Genomic DNA, 19345 nt, shown 5'->3' with positions numbered 1-19345 from the left:
AAAGTAAAACTATTTCCCCCCCACACACACACACTGTTCCTCACACATTCTTGTCAACTGCTGGAAATGACCCACCTTGATTATCACTACAAAAGGTTTTCTCCCCCCCACCTCCGCTCTCCTGCTGGTAATAGCTCACCTTACTTGATCACTCTGGTTACAGTGTGTATGGTAACACCCATTGTTTCATGTTCTCTGTGTATATAAAATCTCCCCACTGTATTTTCCACTTCATCAGATGCATTCAGTGATCTGTAGCTCATGAAAGCTTATGCTCAGATAAACTGGTTAGTCTCTAAGGTGCCACAAGTTCTCCTGTTCTTTTTACATGTGGTAATGTCATTTGTAGCCCAGCTGCTTTAGAGATGGGCCCAAGAGGTAGCATTTGCGGGTTGGATCTGGGTTTCTGGTTCAGCCCATCTCTGGATCAATCCCTCATGAGGAGTTTAGACCTGGGTACATTCATGCAAAGACTAAACAGCCTCCTGCGAGAGGCCTCTGGCTTTGGACTGAGCTGGCAGAGTGGAGTGAAGGCCCAGCCTGTGTCGCTGGGTCCTGAGTCACGGCCTCAGTGACATTAGCGCTTAGCGTTCAAAACTGCAAGTGCTAATCGCTTAGTAATGACCCCAGATAACTCCACATATAACCCAGAAGAATCCTGATTTCCAGAGCAGACAACACCCATTTCACTGAAAACTGTAACTGTGGGGTGGCTACAGCGTTACCCTTGGGTGCTGACATCAGCGATGGCGAAGTGGCTGGAGGAGAGCGGCTCCAGAATGGCAACGGGTCACTGGGCACTTCTGAAGACGGCCCTTTCTGGGGGCAGGCACTGTGCCGAGAGGCCTGTGTGCGGGGTCAGCTCTGGGGCCGTTCAGTAAAGAGCTCTCTGCTGGGGAAAGGGCCGCAGCGCAGGAGAGCCTGCTGGCAAACGTCAAGTGGCTGGTTTAGGATTAAGCCCCATGGGAAGGTGGATCTAAATTTTCTAGTTTCCAGATTCCCCAGGAAAATCCTTCTCCGACCCCTGCCGAACTTCTCAAATTCTCCACCAAGATCACACCCTCCAGCCCATAGCGAGAGGGGGTAGAACGGCTGCACGTATTGTTATGGAGATTAATCTGGGACGTAGCCTGAATTCTGGTGTTGCTCCCGGCACCTTCGTCCTATCGTCCCTCCCTCTCCTGCTAGGGGTGGAGCTCAACGCGACCAAGCACTGCGATATCGTGTCTGAAATCGCTACGGTGACCTTTGAGGACGCTGACGCTACCTACAAGGCTGGAATCCCCTACACTGGCAAGGTAACAGGAGTACCAGTGTGACAGAGTGGAATATGTCTGAACCAAACTGTAACCTCCATTTACACTGACTGTTTGCCAGATGTACTGCACTTCTGGTGCACATGCTCCCCATGCACTGGAGATGAGAATGCTTTAGCTGTGCTCTCCATGTCCTCAAGCCCCCTCTTACCAAGGGCACAATGGGGGTTAAGCAACCAGCCAACCCTCAGTTCCTTCTCAGGGCCCCTGGCTGTGAGACAGAGCCAGCAGCAGTGTCCGGTCTCCTGCTCCACTGAAGTTTTTCTCTTTACGTTTTGAAAATAGCAATTTTTGATAGTGGTTTAGTTAGTTTAGCTGAACTCTCCAGTTTTAGGGAGGATTTGAGTCTTAGCTGCCCTCTCCTCGGAGCAAAGAATGTCGGCCATACTTACAGGGCGGGGGAGTCTAGCCTGGGAAGCAGGGACTCTGAAAAAGATGTGGGGGTCGTGGTGGATAATCAGCTGACCATGAGCTCCCAGTGCAACGCTGTGGCCAAAAGAGCTAATGCGATTCTGGGATGGATAAACGGGGGACTCTCGAGTAGGATACTCTGTATTTGGCAGGGGTGCAACTGATGCTGGAACATTGTGTCCAGTTCCGGTGCCCACAATTCAACAAGGATATTGATAAATTGAAAAGGGTTCGGAGAAGAGCCCCAGGAATGGTGAAAGGATTAGACAAGATGCCTTATAGTGAGACACAAAGAACTCAATATATTTAGCTTAAGACAGAGAAGTTTAAAGGGTGACTTGATTACAATTTGTACATATCGGGGAACATATATCCAATCTAGCAGAGAAAGGTCGAACACAATCCAATGGCTGGAAGTTGAAGCTTGACAGATTCAAACTGTAAATATGGTGTAAATTTTTTATAGTGAGGGTAATTAACCAACAATTTACCGAGGTTCGTGGTTGATTCTCCATCCCTGACCATTTGTAAATGAAGACGGGATATTGTTCTAACAGATCGGCTCTGGGAATTATTTTAGGGCAGGTCTCTGGCCTTGCTATACAGGAGGCCAGACTGGATGATCACAATGGTCCCTTCTGGCCTTGGAGATTATGAATCCTGGTACAGGGGAGTAGGACTCTGAGGTGAACAGTTTCTGTCTTCTCCAGGTACATGGGGGTTTAGTCCCCAGGATTTAAATTATGTTCCTCATGTGGGTCTGCCATGCCTGGAACGAGGGACACTGTAATGTGTGTCTGTATTGTTTGGATACACAGACACACATTAGAGAGCAGTGCAGGGACTTCAGAGCCCTCCCAAAATGGGCTGTGAAATCCAGGGAGACTAGACTGAAAGTATTTCTCATGCAGAAGTCTAGGAGGCCAAGCTCAGTCCCTAAAGAGATGCAGGATTCTCCTTGGACCAATTCATCCTTGAGTAAAAAGTACCCTAGCAGCCATCTCTTCCACCTCTAAGGCTGCGCCTGCCCCGGTTAGAAACCTCGAGTGTGATGGACACCATCCTGCCAAGGAGCATGGGAGTAGATCTCCCCAGCTGCCTGCTAAGTCACCTCTTTCTTTGTCACTTACGAAGGGCAGAGAGGATTTCACTTGGGGATGCCTCTTAGCACCACTGCTTCCGGCACAGTCATTGCTGCTGTGGGTGCAGTCGGCACCACTGTTTTCCGCACCGACCCATCACCACCGGAGCTCTCGCCTTCGTTGCGACAGGTGCCGCTCTCCTCAGCGCCTCTGCTACCCGCACCTGTGGCCCGGACGTCCCATTTCCTGCACTCAGCATCCATCGCACGGGTCCTTCCCCCACACTTGGCAACAGTGCCATTCCAGGTGCAGGATAGACCCAGGCCTCCCGACCTCCCCAGTCCCAGGAGCTAGCACCCCACTGGCCACAATTCAGGGTGCTGCTCTGCAATTGAGGCCTTTCTCTGGAGTCACCAGCTCGGCTCCCTTTCCCCTATTGAGACAGGCAGGGCTGGGAGAGAGCCCCGAGAGGAGAGGCCACAGCTCATTTGGGGAGCTGCCCCATCTGATGCTGGCAGCTGCACCTGCTTTAGTGAGCTCTGACAGCAGCCCCAGCATCCGGCTGGTACTGCAGCCAGGAGGCCGAAAGAGACACCCAGCCACAGAGCTAACAGAAGAGGCAGGATCCTCCGGCCGCAGTCTAGCAGAGCCATGGGGAACAGCAAACAGGCCCAGAGAACAGGGTTTAATTTCAGAGCAAGCTAGGAGTGCTGCGTCCCCCAGTGAGACCAGACAGTGGAGATGAAAAAGGAACAGGGACGCCTCCCCCTGCCTAGCTTTAGCTCCTGCTTTCCCAGCGAACCCCCACGCCATGCACCCACTCAGTCTACAACCAAAGCAGGAAGCAATGCCGGACCAAGCTCCAAGGAGCCCCTGCTACTGGCCAGGCCACGGACTGCACAGGGATTGGCCCAGCGCAGGAAGCCTGGCTGAAAGCAACAGTCAAAGCAGCTTGTGAACCTCCTGGCCTTGCTCTCTGGGGGGACCGGGACATGCACGCAGTGGGGTGCGGCTAGAAGGTGGATGTACAGAGTAGAATTGACAGCTGTGATGTCAACATAACCACAGGACCAGGGCTAACCAATCGTCTGGCGCACAGCAAGCCTGGGAAGGGTGGTGGTGCCAGGAAGCTGAGGCTGGCATGGCCAGTTCCCGTGAGGCTGCAGACAGGAAGTGGCTCCATTGCCCATAGGAAGTGACCTCTTATGATCCAGAGCGTGTCTCCCTCCTCCTCTGGCTGAGGAGCCGGGGGCTCAGAAGTGGGCTGTCCAGCTACCCCAGCCTGGCACATGGTGCCAGGCGCCGGCCATGCCCAGCCCTCGGGGGCAGAGTCCTCACTTGCGGCGCCGTTTCGTCTTCTCTTTTCCTTTCTGAGCCCTCATGTCCTTCTTCATGCGGCTGTCCACCACCTTGAAGTGTCCCTTGACCCCTGCAGGGCGCCGCACGCGCCGGCCGACTCCCTTCTTGGCTACCAGGTAGGTGACCTCCCGCTTCTCCTTCCCCAGGCCGGCCTTCTTGTAGATGCTGCCAGAGGAGAGGGGAGAGAGGTTAGAGCAGAGACCTGCCCCCCCCAGCCGCTTGCCCACCGGGTGGGAACAAGCCCAAGGAGGAATCAGACCAATAGGGGGTGTCAATGTGACAGCTGGTGGGAGCAACTCCCAGCTCTGGATTCCACATGCTTCCCAGGGCATGAACTGCTCTGGGCTGAGCCCCCATCTCCACAACCCTAAGAGCTGCCATGTCCTCCAGGGCTGCAGCCTCAGAAAAGCATGGGGACCCCCTTCCTGTCTGACCCCCACCACCTCTCCACCTTTGTTCTCAGCTGCCTCTTCAGCCCATCCAGCCAGCCAGCATCCCACCCTCCCAGGTCACGGGCTGCACAACCCTCTTTTAAGAGCCCCCCCGGCTCAACACCACTGCCCAATATTGGTGCCCGAAGCAGCAGGGGCCTGGCCAAGGCAGAGGTGGGGAGCTGAAACGACCCCTCGGGAGCCTCATGGCTGCTTGCCTGCCTGGCACGACTTCCGTTGTTCTGACAGATCCCAGGACAATCCAACCACCCCTTGCCCATGCCGTAGATCCCGACATCATAACTCACCTGCGCAGCTGGGCCACCTTTTCACGCTCTGAAATATCCACTGTGCTCACCACAGCCTCCGCCTTCTTCTTCATCTGTTCCATCTTCTTCAGCATCTGGGGGAGATGGGAGAGATTAGGGAGTAGCTGGGGGGGCCCAGGCAGGCGGGGAGAGAAGAGGGTAGGGGGAAGGGCAACTCCGCCCAGGGACGCAGGCCATGCAGCTCACTTACCCGCCGCTTCTTCCGGGCCTTGGCCTCTGCCACCTTTCTGATGGGGCGGGCGTTGATCTGGCACCAGCGCTGCCGGTACTCCTCCACCGTCTGCCGGTCCAGAGGCAGCTGCTTCCGGCGGTGCTGCTGTTCTTCCTGCTGGAACCACTCAGGCAGCTCCCCCTCCTCCTCGTTAAAGGCATACCTAGGGAAGGGGTGCCCCAGCTGACGGTGGGGCCCAGGGACAAGCAGAGGAGTAGCCCCTCCTCCGCCCCCGCTCCCAGCCTTGGGGCTAACAGACAGAAGACTCAGACTCACAGACATTAAGGTCAGAAGGGACCATTACGACCATCTAGTCTGACCTCCGGCATAACGCAGACCACAGAATCTCACCCACCCACTCCTGCAATAAACCTCTCACCTATGTCTGAGCTATTGAAGTCCTAAAATCGTGGTTTAAAGACTTCAAGGAGCAGAGAATCCTCCAGCAAGTGACCCGTGCCCCATGCTACAGAGGAAGGCAAAAAACCCCCAGGGTCTCTGCCAATCTGCCCTGGAGAAAAATTCCTTCCCGACCCCAAATATGGCAGTCAGCACATGGGCAAGATTCACCAGCCAGATACCCAGGAAAGAATTCTCTATAGTAACTCAGATCCCACCCCATCTAACATCCCATCACAGGCCATTGGGCCTATTTACCATGAATAAAGATCAATTAATTGCCAGAATCATGTTATCCCATCATACCATCTCCTCCATAAACTTATCGAGGATAATCTTGAAGCCAGATACATCTTTTGCCCCCACTGCTCCACTTGGAAGGCTACTCCAAAACTTCACTCCTCTGATGGTTAGAAACCTTCGTCTAATTCCAAGTCTAAACTTCCTGATGGATATAAACTGGCCAGTTGTTCTTGTGTCCACATTGGTACTGAGCTTAAATAATTCCTCTCCCTCCCTGGTATATATCCCTCTGATATATTTATAGAAAGCAATCATATCTCCCCTCAGCCTTCTTTTGGTTAGGCTAAACAAGCCAAGCTCCTGACACCACCCCCACAGAAAGTGACCACCAGACACAACTCACACCCACAGGGCAGGAGAGAAGGGGTCAAATGAGGGATCCACCTCCCGCAACACACCCTCTTCTCTACCCAAGAGGGAGCAACCAAGGGGGAACGGACCCCTCAAAATCACAGCTGTCTGCCCGCCCAGCGCCGCTGCTCCCCCCCCCACAGGAGCTACCCAGAGAAGCTGGTCGCCGCTGCCCCCATACTGACTGCTGCCCCGGTACCTGTTGAAGGAGTTGTCAATCAGGTCCCGCTTGGCTTTCCTGGAGGTGGCAATGACAGACCCCAGCGCGAGCCCCTCCGCATCCAGGACACGGGCTCGCTTCACTGTGTGTGGGGGGGGGTGGGGGAGGGGGGAGGGAGGAGAGAAGATGGACAACTATGGGCTCAGGCTGCTACAAACCCTCCCACCTGGGCCCTGGCACCTCCATATATGAAACCGTTTACTCCTGAGAGAATTCTGCACCAAAACATGAAGAATTCTGCCAAGTTTTATATGTCCAATAAACGTGGAGGCTCCAGCATGGCAGTGGGGAGGACAGGCCACTGGCTGCTCAGGGGTGGGAGATCACAGTGCAGCTCCCCCAGGACACAGACTCAGTGGTGAGGCTGCACCCAACCCTGATGCAGCGCAAGGACCAGGCCTGCCCCAGAAACACCCCAGGGCCCTGCCCCTCCATGCCAGGTGTGGGCAGGCAGGCTCAGCCCAGCAGAATCCAAGTGTGGAGGGGCTTAGCGTGGGGGGATCCAGGTGTGGGTTGAGAGGGTTCTGTGTGGGGCAATCTGGGTGCAGGCGGCTCAGTGGGGGATCCAGGAGCAATGGTAATGGGACTCTGCAGGGGGGTCCAGGTGAAGGTGGTTGGTGCTCAGCGGGAGGGGGGGTCTGGGTGTGGAGGGTTCAGTGGGGTGGGGATCCAGGTGCAGCTGCTTGGGGCTCATGGGATGAGGATCCAGGTGGAGGTGGCTCGTCAGGGTGGTCCAGGTGCAGGGGGAGCAATGGGTGCAGGATGCGTGGGGGAGGGGGGAATTTGCAGAGCTTCCTACAGCCAGGGGAGAAATCTGGGGGTGGCTCTGACAACCCCGGATGCTGTGCAGGGGAGGAGCCACCAGCCGGGTCTTCCCCAGTCCCGCCCCGTTCCCCACAGTGATTTACCTCTCTGCCGGCTGCCCTGGACACCCGAAACATACTGATGGGGAGGGTCACATGACGGCTCTTGTGGCTTCCCTTTACTTCCCTGTCAGAAAGTCATTTTTCTGCAGGGAAGCAAAGAAATCTGTGGGGCACTTAAACTCTGCGCATGCGCAGTGGTGCAGAATTCCCCCACGAGTAGAAACCTCCATGGCCAGATATCCGTGGCCTTATGCCCTGTGCCCACCACCCAGCCCTGAGCTCCATGCTGGTGTCCAGGGGTGCAGACACCCCAGCAAGGCTGCCTTTCCCTGCACAGGTTTCAGAGGAACAGCCGTGTTAGTCTGTATTCGCAAAAAGAAAAGGAAAAGGAGTACTTGTGGCACCTTAGAGACTAACCAATTTATTTGAGCATGAGCTTTCGTGAGCTACAGCTCACTTCATCAGATGTTTACCGTGGAAACTGCAGCAGACTTTATATACATACAGAGAATATGAAACAATACCTCCTCCCACCCCACTGTCCTGCCCAACTCACCTGGGTCCTCAATGGGCACCACCTCGAAGCCACCTGGCTCAACCAGCGCCCGCTTCCTTCCCTTCTGCGACGTCTCCCTGGGGGGAAGACAGGAGCTGTCACTGCCGCTCATACAGTGTCTCCCAAGGCAAGGGTGCTCAGGACTGGGGGGGAGGGGCAGCCCCCCCCAGCTCATCCCTCCCACTGCGTAGAGTCTGGGGGCCTGGGGCCCTGCTACACCCACCCCGCCCCCACACCAGGCGGGCCAGCGACCCCCATTTGCTCCTCACCTCTCCTCATCGCTGCTGCTGTCAGAGTCGTCTTCGCCACTGCTCCCCCAGCCCTGGGCTTCGCTGGGACCAGCCCCTACGGCTGCCCTGGGCCCCACCTCTGCTGCAGCTCCATCCTGGGATGGGGGCAGCTTCTTCTGCTCCTTCCCCTTCATGTTCCCTGGGTGTGACAAGCAAGGCCAGTTGGTGAGGCAGACTGGGGGGCCCCCAAGGGAGCTCATTGCTGGGAGGGGCATTGCTGCTGGTCATGCTGATAAGAGGTAATCCTGCTTCCCAGGGGCCCCAGCCACACCGGTTGAATGGACAGCATGGGGACGGCCTGTTAGCTGCAGGGGAGCCCTGCGCCCTGCCTTGTTTGGCTGGGCCCCTTTCCCTGGGGGCTGAGCCAGGGTCAAGCTTGTCTCACCAGACACTCCCCCCATTCAGGTGGTCCCGAGAGCAAGCCGGGGACCCAGAGCTCCAATTGCTTCTGTGACCTTGTGGCCAGTTCCTCATCTGGACAATGGGGGCCCAGCTTCCTCCCGGGCTTGGCTGCCAAGGGTGCTACCCCCAGCGACAGCAGGCCTTGTGCATCACACCATGGCCCCCTTCTCACCTGGCGGCGGCTCCTTCCACTCAGACAGCACCTGCGCCTGGCTGATCTCAAGGGCCTCGTCTGCGTCGTCCTCAATGCCGGCAAAGACCTCCTAGGGACAGGGAGCGCTCAATCACAGAAGGCAGGGCTGAGCTGGCAGGGAGGTGGGGGGCAGCAAGAGACACGTGAATGGCAGGGAGCTGGCGGAGGAGGGGGCAGCGGGAAACACATGGGTGGCAGGGAGCTGGAGGGGAGAGACACATGGGTGGCAGGGAGCTGGCCGGGGGGCAATGAGAGACACGTGGGTGGCAGGGAGCTGGCAGGGATGGAGGGGGCAGCGAGAGACACGTGGGTAGCTGGCAGGAGGGGGCAAGGACACAGGCCCTCATGCATGGGCTGTTCCCACTGTGCTCCCCACTCTCCCCCCTGGGGTCCCTGAAGCCCACGTGGGGAGACTCTGGCCCCTGTAATTCCCCAGCCCTGCGGCTGCCCAGCCCCAGGCAGGCCTCCCTGGGGGAGCTCAGGAGTCTCCTGCCAGCCATTAGTACCACAGCTCACATGTGCTGTGCTGCCACCAGAGGGCGACAGGCCAGAGCCAGCGCAGACCTATCTCCAGCCAGCAGAGAGTGGGTGAACCCAGGTGAGGCTGGAGCCGCTGCACAGGGGCTGGGACACCCCCCACCCCAGGGCCTGGCCCCACCCCCCACCCCAGGGCCTGGCCCTTCCTGGCCAGCGGGGGCACTCACCTTCCTGAACCACAGGGTGGTCTGCCTCTCGTCCAGCACCGACTTCTCCTCCAGGGGCACCAGCAGGGGATTCTCCTCCCCCTCCTCCTCTGCCAGCTGCTGGAAGGTCCCTCTGCAACACAGCCAGCCGGGCACGCTCAGCCCTGGCCCCACGGACAGAGACCCGGCAGGGGCAGCCAGGCTGCTTCACACAGGGCTCCCCGAGGCGGGGCACTCAGCAGAGCTGCCCACCTGGCTACAACCCCTAGGAAATGGGGCAGAAGCTCCCACTGCAGCAGTGCTGCAAGGGTTAAGGGCCAAGCAGGCCGACTCCATCCGCCTGGTCATCACCCCAGCCAGTCTCAGCGCCTCCTACTGGGAGCCCAGAGTGGAGGGGCTGTCGTTTGCCCAGCACCCCTCATGGCCATGGCCCTACCAAATTTACATCATTTTCGTAAATTTCAGTCACAGCATTTTAAAAAGCTTGAATGTCACAGTTTCAGATACTTAAATTTCATGGTGTTGTAACAAAGCATGAATATGTATTTAAAAATGGCAAAATATAAACATGTAAAGCCCCCGCCAACCCCCCCCCCAAAAGGTGATGACCCCCCAATGTAGTGCCACCCTCACTTCTGCGCTGCTGCTGGCGGCGGTGCTGCCTTCAGAGCTGGGCTCCCAGCCAGCAGCTGCCGCTCTCCAGCCGCCCAGCTCTGAAGGCGGTGCAGAAGTAGGAGGGGCAATGCCGGGAGCCCCAGTTTGCGAAACGCTGCTTAGGTAAAAAGTACACAAGAGACCAGATTTTACAGGGAAGACCAGATTTCATGGTCCAGGACGTGTTTTTCACGGACATGAATTTGGTAGCGCCCTACTCACGGCCAAGCTGGTCCGCAAGCTGCTCCAACCAGGGGGATTTTACTGCAGCTGCCAGGATACCTCACCTGCCCTCCAGCCCCAGGGCAGGTGGGTGAGCGCCCCCTGCTGCCCACAATGGCTCTGACCTCTTTGGGCCTAGTCCCCGCTTGGCTTCCTGTAGCCGCTCCTCGATGTCGGCCAGCTCATCCGAGCCCAAGTCGCTGGCCAGAGACACATCGTCCGCGTCGTCCTGCTCCGAGAGGGCCACGTCATCCTCTTCATGCGGCGCCTCCAGAAAGGCATCAGCAGATGCCATATCACCCCGGGCCACCTCGTTCAGCAGCTGAGGACCAGGGAGCGAGTTTCAGGAGCCAGGCCCCACAGAAATCAAATCATCCTGTCTCCTCTTCCTCTCCTGCCAGTTCCCCCTTTGGCCAGCCGCTCTCCCAGCCCAGCACCCACCTGGCTGGCCAACACTCCTGGAGTGCCCCCACCCGCCACGCTCCTAGCCCTGCTCACTCCCCTGTAGTCTCCCCATTGCCCAAGGCCCACCAACCCTCCAGCTCTGCCCCGAGCAGACATTGGCCATCACGCCGGTGGGGAGCCAGCTGTCGCCCCCGCAGCCTCACCCGGGTCTTGCCAATGGTTCTGAGGGAGAACATGCCAGTCTCGCCCTCGTCCGCGATGGAGACACCGGGCAGGTCCATCTTCAGCTCAATGCGCTCACGCTGCTTCCGCTGCTCCTTCAGGATCTTCTTCTTCTTCCTGGGGGGAACCCCGCCGGGGGAGGGGTGTCATGCTGCAGCCAGTGCCCCACAGCTGCTGTCACAAGGATGGGAGCCCGGCTGCCCCAGCATGCCTCCCAGCAGGTCTGTCCGACTGCCCCCCCCCCCCCCCGAGATGGAGACCCCTGAGCTGCAGGGCTGGGCCCATAGCTCTCACAGCTCTCTACTGCTGCAGGGCCATGCTCTCCAGTCATGGGGGAAGGGGCACAATCCCCCTCACCCCCGAGGGCAACCATCATGCTGCGATAGAGCAGTGGGCTGCCACCAGGCAATGAGCTCCAGCTGCTGCCGGGGACACATGGAGCCGGGTCTTGTGGGGGGTGTCAGAGAAGGCCTGGCTGGCAGGATTCCTGGGTTCTATTCCCAGCTCTGCTGCAGACCTTGGGAGCTTGGGCAAGTCACTTCACTCAGGGCCTCTGCTTCCCTCGCACGCTGGGGTGGGCGAGCGTCTGAGCCAGGCTGGGGTCCCTGGGAAGGGCAGCAGTCCTGAGGCCAAAGGAAACTAGTCCTGGAAATAGGTCTGACGGGAGAGGAGCCATGGGGGGCACCCAAGGCACATAGGAGTACCCAGGGGGGGAGGGGGGGCAGGCACCCAGGGAGCTCCCAAGGCGCCCAAGTGTGGCAAGGGAGAGCCCCCTGCAGCATTTCTGCTGGCTGGACACCCCAGCCCAGCTGAGGATGAGCCCATCACATGCCTGAAAATAGCGGGAGCTCACAGCACTGAGCTTCCCCCACCCCTGGGTGCCCAGATCCCCTCGCTCAGCCCCCTAGGAAGGCAGCACTCACCTCTTCAGCTCAGCCACTTCCTCTGCCTTCAGCTCTGCCAGCCTCAGCTCCATCTCCTCCTCCTCCTCAGCGGCTCCATCCCCAGCTGCTCCCGATGTCTTCCCGACCTCCTCCTCGCCGCCCTCCTCCTCCTCACCGGAGCTCAAGCTGGCAGAAGATGGAGTCACTCAGCCTGGCCCTGCCCCACCAGCCAACCCTGGGCTAGGCTCCCCAGCGCAACCAGTTGGGGAGTACTAGCTACGGAGCTCCTGGTGTCACAGCACCCCCTGGTGTCACAGCACCCCCTGGTGTGCATGGAGGGGGCAGCTGAGGTTGGAAGCCACGTTTCTCGTCCTACCTGATGTCCAACTCCTTGGCCTGCTCCTTCAGTTTTCTGGCCATAAAGCGACGGAGCTTCGTCCTCCAGTTCAGCAGGGCCCTGAGCAGAGAAGCAGCGAGTTAGAGCCAGCCACCCCAGGCAATGCCAGACTCCCCAAGCCCAGGCCGCGTGCCCCCGCCCCCGTACCTGAGCTCCTTGCGGCCCAGCACACGGATGTCCCGGCAGCACTGGTGCAGCTCCTCGGTGGTGATGCTGTGCCGCTCCAGCTCGCTGTCCCCCAGCGTGATCTGCACAGGAGCCGAAGGGGAAAGGCTGCAGCTGCCTCCTTCCCGAGGCCCCGCAGCCCCCGCAACCCTTCCCTGCCCCAAGCCCAAGGTCAGGGCCATGGGTCCCACCAGCAAGCCCCTGGGTGCTGATAAGTGCACTGCAGGCGTCCAGCAGAGGGGCTGAGCCGAGCCCAGCACACATGCCCAGGGTCCCGCCTGTGGGCCCTGCCTTCTCCGCTCCCACGGGGGCCAGCCATGCCCTGGGCACTCACCTCGTTGGCCTTGGAGAGAAAATCCACAGGGTTGGGGGCCTTGAGGAAATCCATCAGCGTGAAGCGGTGATAGAGCGTTGTGTCACCTTCCGCGTATCCCTCCGCCTGTGAGGCGGGAGAGCGGGGTCAGAGCCGTACGTTCACGGCAGGGCCATCAGATCAGCTAGCCTGACCTCTGGCCTAGCCCAGCTGCTTCACTTCCCCCCTCACGCCCATATGGAACCCACCGCTTGTGGTGGCTAAAGCTCCTTCCAGAAGCCTCCAGCCTGGAGCTGGCGACACCGAGATGGGGCCCCCTCCCTTCCCTGGGCAGTTTGCTCCAATGGCCAGTCGCCCGCTCAGGGAACACTTCCTGCCTCATTTCTAATTTGAATGTGCCTAACTTCAGCTTCCAGCCAGGGGTTCTCGTTTTGCCTGTCGCCCTTAACGAGCCTGTTAGTCGCCAGTATTTTCTCCCTGTGAAGATTAAATCACTGTCGTCATGACAACTCTCAGTCTGCTCTGTGATCAGCGAAACAGAGTGAGCTCTGCGTGTCACTCTCTGGCCTCTTCTCCAGCCCCCGAATCGGTTTTGTGGCTCTTTTCTGCACCCTCTCGAATACGTCAACACCTTTTCGAATGCGGACCCCTGACTGGGGTGCGATCTCCAGCGTCGATCCCAGCAGTGCCATACAGAACTCTGCTTCGACTCCCCTCTTCACACAGCCACGGGTCACATCAGCATCACACCTGGAGCTCCCGGGCAGCTACTTGTCCACGAGCACTCCTAGGTCCTGTCCAGAGTCCCTGCTTTCCAGGACACAGGCCCCCATTCTGCAGGTACGGCCCTAGACACATGACCTTGCTTTTGGCTGAATTAAAACACCTGGTGTTTGAATGGGTCCAGATCACCCTGAGATCCTGATCGCTCCATAGCGCTACCCTGTCCCAATCGGTATGTCTCAATCCACAAATCTTTGGCTCAGTTGCACCTTTGCTATTTGCTTCCCGACTGATGAAAACTTTGAATGAGGTCAGGGCTAGTACCAGTCCCTGTGGAACCTCACTGGACACTCGCCCATTTGATGATGATGCCATACGGACAAACACTTTCTGAGATCTGTCAGTTCCCCAGATCTTAATCCACTCACTGCGTGCTTCGCAGGTACCGCTCAGTGCTACGTTTTTAGTTAGCCTGTTGTGCAGTACTAAGACAAGAACCTTTCGAAGAATGAAATCAGGTTTGTTTGACAAGAAACCCCCCCCCCCCCACCACCACCACCACCAAATCACGCTGACTGGCATGAATTAACATCAGTAGGCTAGAGATTTTCTCAGCCTGCTCTTTTAGGACTTTTTGGGTGCTAGTTATTTGCTAGTGACTTGCTGATTTTAAAATGTTTGTTCCTAGTAGATAATTTTTAACATCCACCTTGGTTACTAATGGACTAGAAACTACTTCACCATTCTCATGTAATACGATAACATAATCCTGCTTCTTGCCGAATACACAAATATTCATTAAACACTTTTCTGCCTTTTCTATATTAATAACTTTGCCATCTCCCCCGAGTGTAATAGGCCTATACCATTACTAGCATTTATTTTATTCCTAATATCCTTAAACTCTTTATTGTCCTTAGCTCTGCAAACCAGGGAGTTTACCCTGATCTCTTTAGCTTCCCTTATCAATTTTCTACCCTCCATAACTTTGAATTCATATCCATTGCTATGCATTTCCCCTTTTTTCCCCATGTGTTATATATTGCTTTTTTATGTCTAATTGTCACTTTCTCTTCACCACTGAACCAGGATGGAATTTTAGACAAAATTCTTTCTTGACTGTAGAATTATGGCTTTTTGGCCACACCCTCTAAAAGGGCTCCTAATTTTCATTCATTTGCCTGTCTACATTTTTCCTCCCAGGCAATTTCACTCATAGTTTTCCTCGGCATTGGGAAATTAGTGCGTTTGAAGTGCCAAGCATATATATTACTAGCCAGATGGGATAAGTAAGCAGCAGGCTCCACTCGGCAGGGTCCAAGTGCTACAGCCTCCCCCAGCCCCACTCTAAGCTGTGCACCCCTCTCCTCATCCGTGGGGGCTACTCTCTCTGACCCAAAGGACCTCCCCTCACAGCCAAGCCCCCCGGACTGCTCACTTGTACCTTTGGTTTCTTTTTGGTCACCAACTCGCTCACAGATTTGGCCTGAATCTCAACTTCCTTGAAGGCAAATTTGGGATCAAAAAATTTGCTGTCAATTTTATCTGGGGACAGATATCCTGGGAGAGGGAAAAGGAAAGGATTAGAGATGTCAGCCAGTGACTCCCCCCCTTCCCACCCAGCAACCCCTGGCCCCAGCTCACCCTGGCAGACGACGAAGATCTCGGCCGACTCATTGCGGGAGGCCTGTGGCTTGGTGGCCTGCACCTTGCGAAAAAACTGCTGGAAGATCCACAGGAGGGGCTGGTAGTCGCGGGAGCGGAAGACTTTTGTGATAAACCAGCCACCCTTGGAAAGGAATTCACAGGCCAACTTCAGGGCCATGAGCGTCAGGTTGGCTGGAGTGGAGAATGGAGGTGGGTCAGTGCCATAGCCAACCCCATTGAGCCCTCGCTCTCAGTGGCTCCAAGCGCAGCAGGCCGGAGTGTGGCTAGGCAGTGGGATCCAGCTTGATTCTGGTTCCCACGGTGCCTGTCATTGTGGTACCTGAGGGGAAGGATAGGGCAGGGCCGGACTCAGCCCTGGGCCTGTTGAGGAAACAACTCCACAGACACTTGCCCGGCGCTGCAACTCGTGCTCCTTTCCCTCCCCTGGGGCGTCTCACACTTCCACGGGGCCCCGGCCTCCTGCCGCTCTCTGCACTGGAGCATCCGACCAACAGTGCCGGGCTACAGCCAGAGGGTCCCAATCCCTCGTAACTGGGCTGGCCCCAGCAGGCCCTTTGCTCCTGCACTGGGGGACAGGGGCGATGGGACACAGGACTGCTGAGCTGGACGCAGGGACTGCGCTGCAGCTCCAGGGTGCAAGGGATGGAGCTGAACCCTTGGCTATCACAGGGACCAGTGCTGCCAGGCGAGTGGGGGACGTACCTTGGGAATATGCATCATGCACCCAGCTGGCCCCCACATTGGGGGCCCCGTCGTTCAGCACCACGTCCACCTTCCACGTCTGCAGTTCCTTGCGCACGGCCTGGGGGGCGAGGGCAGGGGGTGAGCCTGGGACACCCTCCCTGCCAGGACAGTCCCCCTCACATTCCCTACAGCAGAGTGGGGGAAGGGGGCGAGGGCACACAGTGAGCCCACCGCCCCTCTCCCCACGCCAGGCCTCTCCACCAACACCCCAAGACCAACGCTCCCGCCTGCCTACAGAATCTGTGCACCAGCACTGAGTGGCCGAGCCACTCCCCCCAAGGGAAACCAGGGTTGGTGGCTCAGGGATCCCACCACAGAGACGCCTCTGGGGGGCGGGTAGACATGGTGCCCCCAATTCCCCCAGAAAAAGGGCCAGGAGAGATGCGCTAAAGCATCCGGCTGTTGGGGTTCAGGAGGCGTTGTGGGGTGGGAATTACCTGGTGACACTTCTCCGTGGTGATGTCCTCCTGCAGCGTCACCACGTTGGGGATGGGCTTAATGGGGACCAAATCCACCCCTAGGAGAGAGAGACTGCTGAGACTGCATCTGCTGGACCCCCTCCCCCAACGGGGGTGCTGCCCCGTTCTCAACAGCCCCCAACTCCCATGAGGGGTGGCATCCGCCCCAGTCATCAGGAGGGACAGTGTCCCCTTCCCAACCAGCCCCTCAGCAACTGCCCCTTCTCTCCTAGGCCCAGCCCCCCAGGCATCCTGTCCTGCCCCCGGACCCACGCTCCCATCACTCACCAATAATGAGGCTCGAAACTGGCATGAACTTGGAGGCCACCTGCAGCCTGTGGAGAGGAGAGAGGGCCAGAGACAGCGTAAGGCCTCAGCTTCCTGCTTCGCCCCCCATAATGACCCACACAGCCCCCCATCACAGGAAAGGAAACAAGTCCTACAGGACTGACTCTGACAGAGGAGAAACCCAAGAGGCGTGGGGCTCCGCAACCATCCCTTGGGGTCTGGCACCCCAATGAGTCTCTACGCAGCCCACAGATACGGCTGTTTGGGGTCACCCCCACTCCAGGCTGGTCCGAGACTGGGTGGAGGGCATAGTGGGGGGTCCAGCCTGGAGGGTCTGGTAGCATAGGGAGCTGCTCCCCTGACTCACAGCAACCCCGCCCAGTCCACGCTGCCTCGGCTGGGGACAGATGTGTTGCCATGGAGGACTCTACCCTCATCTTTCATGGGGAGACACCTGTGATACCTCATCTGGCAGAGCCAGAGCAGGGAGAGCTCCCTGGGGTCCCTAAGGACAGGCAATGCACCAGCAGCAGCTCCAGGCCTGGGCGCTGATCTCTTGCCAGCGACTGCCTGCTCTTGGGAGCTGCCCACTACCGGACAGTCACCCAGGGTTTGGGACAGGATAGCTCTGGCGTCTCCTGGAGTGCCACGAATTGCCCCCTGGCAGCAGCCTGCCATGGCCACAAGGCTGTTTGCCAGCCCGGGGGGGGCGGGGATGTTGGACAGTGCGTGTCCGCCGCACAATTGCTCTTCTGCCCCAAGACTCAGTTTGTTAGCCACTGATGGTGCCCAGGAAGTAGACAGGGCTGCACATGGGCTCTGGGCCTTCCCAAAATGTAAGTGAGCGGGCTGGAGCTCTGCCAAGCCAGCCAGGACATTCCTGCCTCCTGTCACCAAGGGGCCCCCGGGGTACCTGCCAGCCTCCGTTCCAAGAGCCGGGGGGCAGGGGGGTCCCCTGGGTTCTGACTGGGCAGCTGTGGCCCCTGACACTCACCAGCCGCCAGGGGCTGCACACAAGTCCAGCAGTGCGCGGGATTTCGGCAGGAACTGGAACTTCCGGTTGAGCTGAATCAGCTTGAACGAGGACCGTGAGCGAAAGCCTAAAGGGAGGGACAGTCAGAGCTTTTCAGGGATCTGGGTGAGTCCCAGCTCTGCACTCTGCAGCTGCTTGGTGCCTGTCACAAACTCCCCAGCAGCCGCTGCAGGGCAGGAAGTGTGGAAACAAACAGAACAACTTATGGCAGGGAGTACAGCCCAGGCCGGGCCATGCGTGGGAGGTCGTGGCCCAGCAGAGGTAGGATGTGAGTGCTGAGGGGCAGAGTCACATCTCAGGAGAGATGCCCCCAGAACTCAGCAGATACTGACCCTTGCCCCCGCTCACCTGTCTCCTTGGCCAGGCGGTAGAACTTGTCCCGGCGGCTCTTCCCCACTTTGCCCTTCTTGCCCATGCTAGGGGGGTGAAGGAGCCCGTAGGCTCGCTAGGCCCAGAGTCTCTGCTCGCTCTTTGACAGGCGGGGGAGCCCCACAATCAGTCACAGGCAGCAGTGCACACGCCTTCTGTGGAGAGAGGGGAAGCGGCAGCAGGTTGAACCCAAAGTCCAAATTGTCCCTCATTGGCTCTGAACACCCCTGGGAGCACGTCACTCACCCCAACACTGGGCTGGGGGAAGGGAGGTCTCTCCCATCCCATTCTCTGCAGCTGCTCTCCAAGCCAGACTGCTACAGATCAAGGAGTGAGTAACCCCATGACTCCACCCAAGGCCCCACATCCCCATGCTGCCCCACCAGTACCGCAGTTCCAAACCCACTGCTGTCTACAGTAGGACAACCCTCTAGATGCATTTAGTCCCCCCACCCTGCAAAAAAAATCTACATGGCTAGATATGGGCCCCCCCCCACACTGTGACGCCAAGCTCCAAAGCAACCCGTACCCACCCGCCTCCCACTGAGTAGCAGCTGAGTGGGGCTAGGACCCATCAGACCCCCAGCCAAATCCCCCCAAGTTCCCCCACCCCTAGCAAACCTCCCCGGGTCTCCGCACTCCCCCCGCAAATCCCCCCACCCCTAGCAAAACTCCCCGTGTCCCTGCACCCCTAGCAAACCTCCCCGTATCCCCGCACCCCCCCCGCAAATCCCCCCACCCCAGCAAACCTCCCCACACCCCCCCGCAAATCCCCCCACCCCAGCAAACCTCCCCGTGTCCCCGCACCTCCCCCGCAAATCCTCCCACCCCAGCAAACCTCCCCGTGTCCCCGCACCCACCCCCGGAAATCCCCCCACCCCAGCAAACCTCCCCGTGTCCCCGCACCCACCCCGCAAATCCCCGCACCCCAGCAAACCTCCCCGTGTCCCCGCACCTCCCCCGCAAATCCCCCCACCCCAGCAAACCTCCCCGTGTCCCCGCACCCACCCCGCAAATCCCCCCACCCCAGCAAACCTCCCCGTGTCCCCGCACCTCCCCCACAAATCCCCCCACCCCAGCAAACCTCCCCGCACCTCCCCCGCAAATCCCCCCACCCCAGCAAACCTCCCCGTGTCCCCGCACCCACCCCCGCAAACCCCCCCACCCCAGCAAATCCCTGCACCTCCCCCCCCACTACTGCCCCGGCGCTGGGGGACGCTGCGCTGCTCGCGGACACAGGGTCACAGCCCGATCCCGACTCACCCCCACCCCGACCCGGCTGGCGGTGCGGGCAGTTTGCACGCCACATGCACGCGGCACGCTACTTCCCACACTGCCCCACGCGCACCGTCACTTCCGTTTCCCTCACGACGCTGCCCAGCCGCCATCTTGTGAGTG

The 19345-nt window shown here is 58.5% G+C and overlaps 1 protein-coding gene across 2 annotated transcripts; it reads right to left on the bottom strand.

Moving 5' to 3' along the window:
* Positions 1–2003: 2003 nt before the first annotated feature.
* FTSJ3 (FtsJ RNA 2'-O-methyltransferase 3) lies at positions 2004–19309 on the bottom strand. 2 transcript variants are annotated; one of them, XM_048829643.2, is made up of 22 exons: positions 19211–19309; positions 17927–18102; positions 17540–17645; positions 16546–16592; positions 16237–16316; positions 15758–15857; positions 15032–15226; positions 14832–14947; positions 12686–12790; positions 12334–12434; positions 12166–12246; positions 11829–11975; positions 10887–11022; positions 10404–10600; positions 9424–9535; positions 8699–8789; positions 8104–8263; positions 7835–7911; positions 6392–6494; positions 5119–5302; positions 4908–5002; positions 2004–4333 (listed from the first exon to the last, which is right to left on the bottom strand). In XM_048829643.2, exons 2-22 carry the CDS (start codon positions 17991–17993, stop codon positions 4144–4146), a joined length of 2490 nt encoding a protein of 829 aa, XP_048685600.2. In that variant the 5' UTR covers positions 17994–18102; positions 19211–19309; the 3' UTR covers positions 2004–4143. The 2 variants fall into 2 exon arrangements, with proteins under 2 accessions (XP_048685600.2, XP_048685601.2); XM_048829644.2 differs by lacking the exon at positions 19211–19309 and adding an exon at positions 18194–18327.
* Between the last annotated feature and the right edge of the window lie 36 nt (positions 19310–19345).

This window comes from Caretta caretta, chromosome 27, assembly GCF_965140235.1.
Source record: "Caretta caretta isolate rCarCar2 chromosome 27, rCarCar1.hap1, whole genome shotgun sequence".
Lineage (NCBI taxonomy): Eukaryota > Metazoa > Chordata > Testudines > Cheloniidae > Caretta > Caretta caretta.
This window is presented reverse-complemented; position numbering and strand designations above follow the sequence as displayed.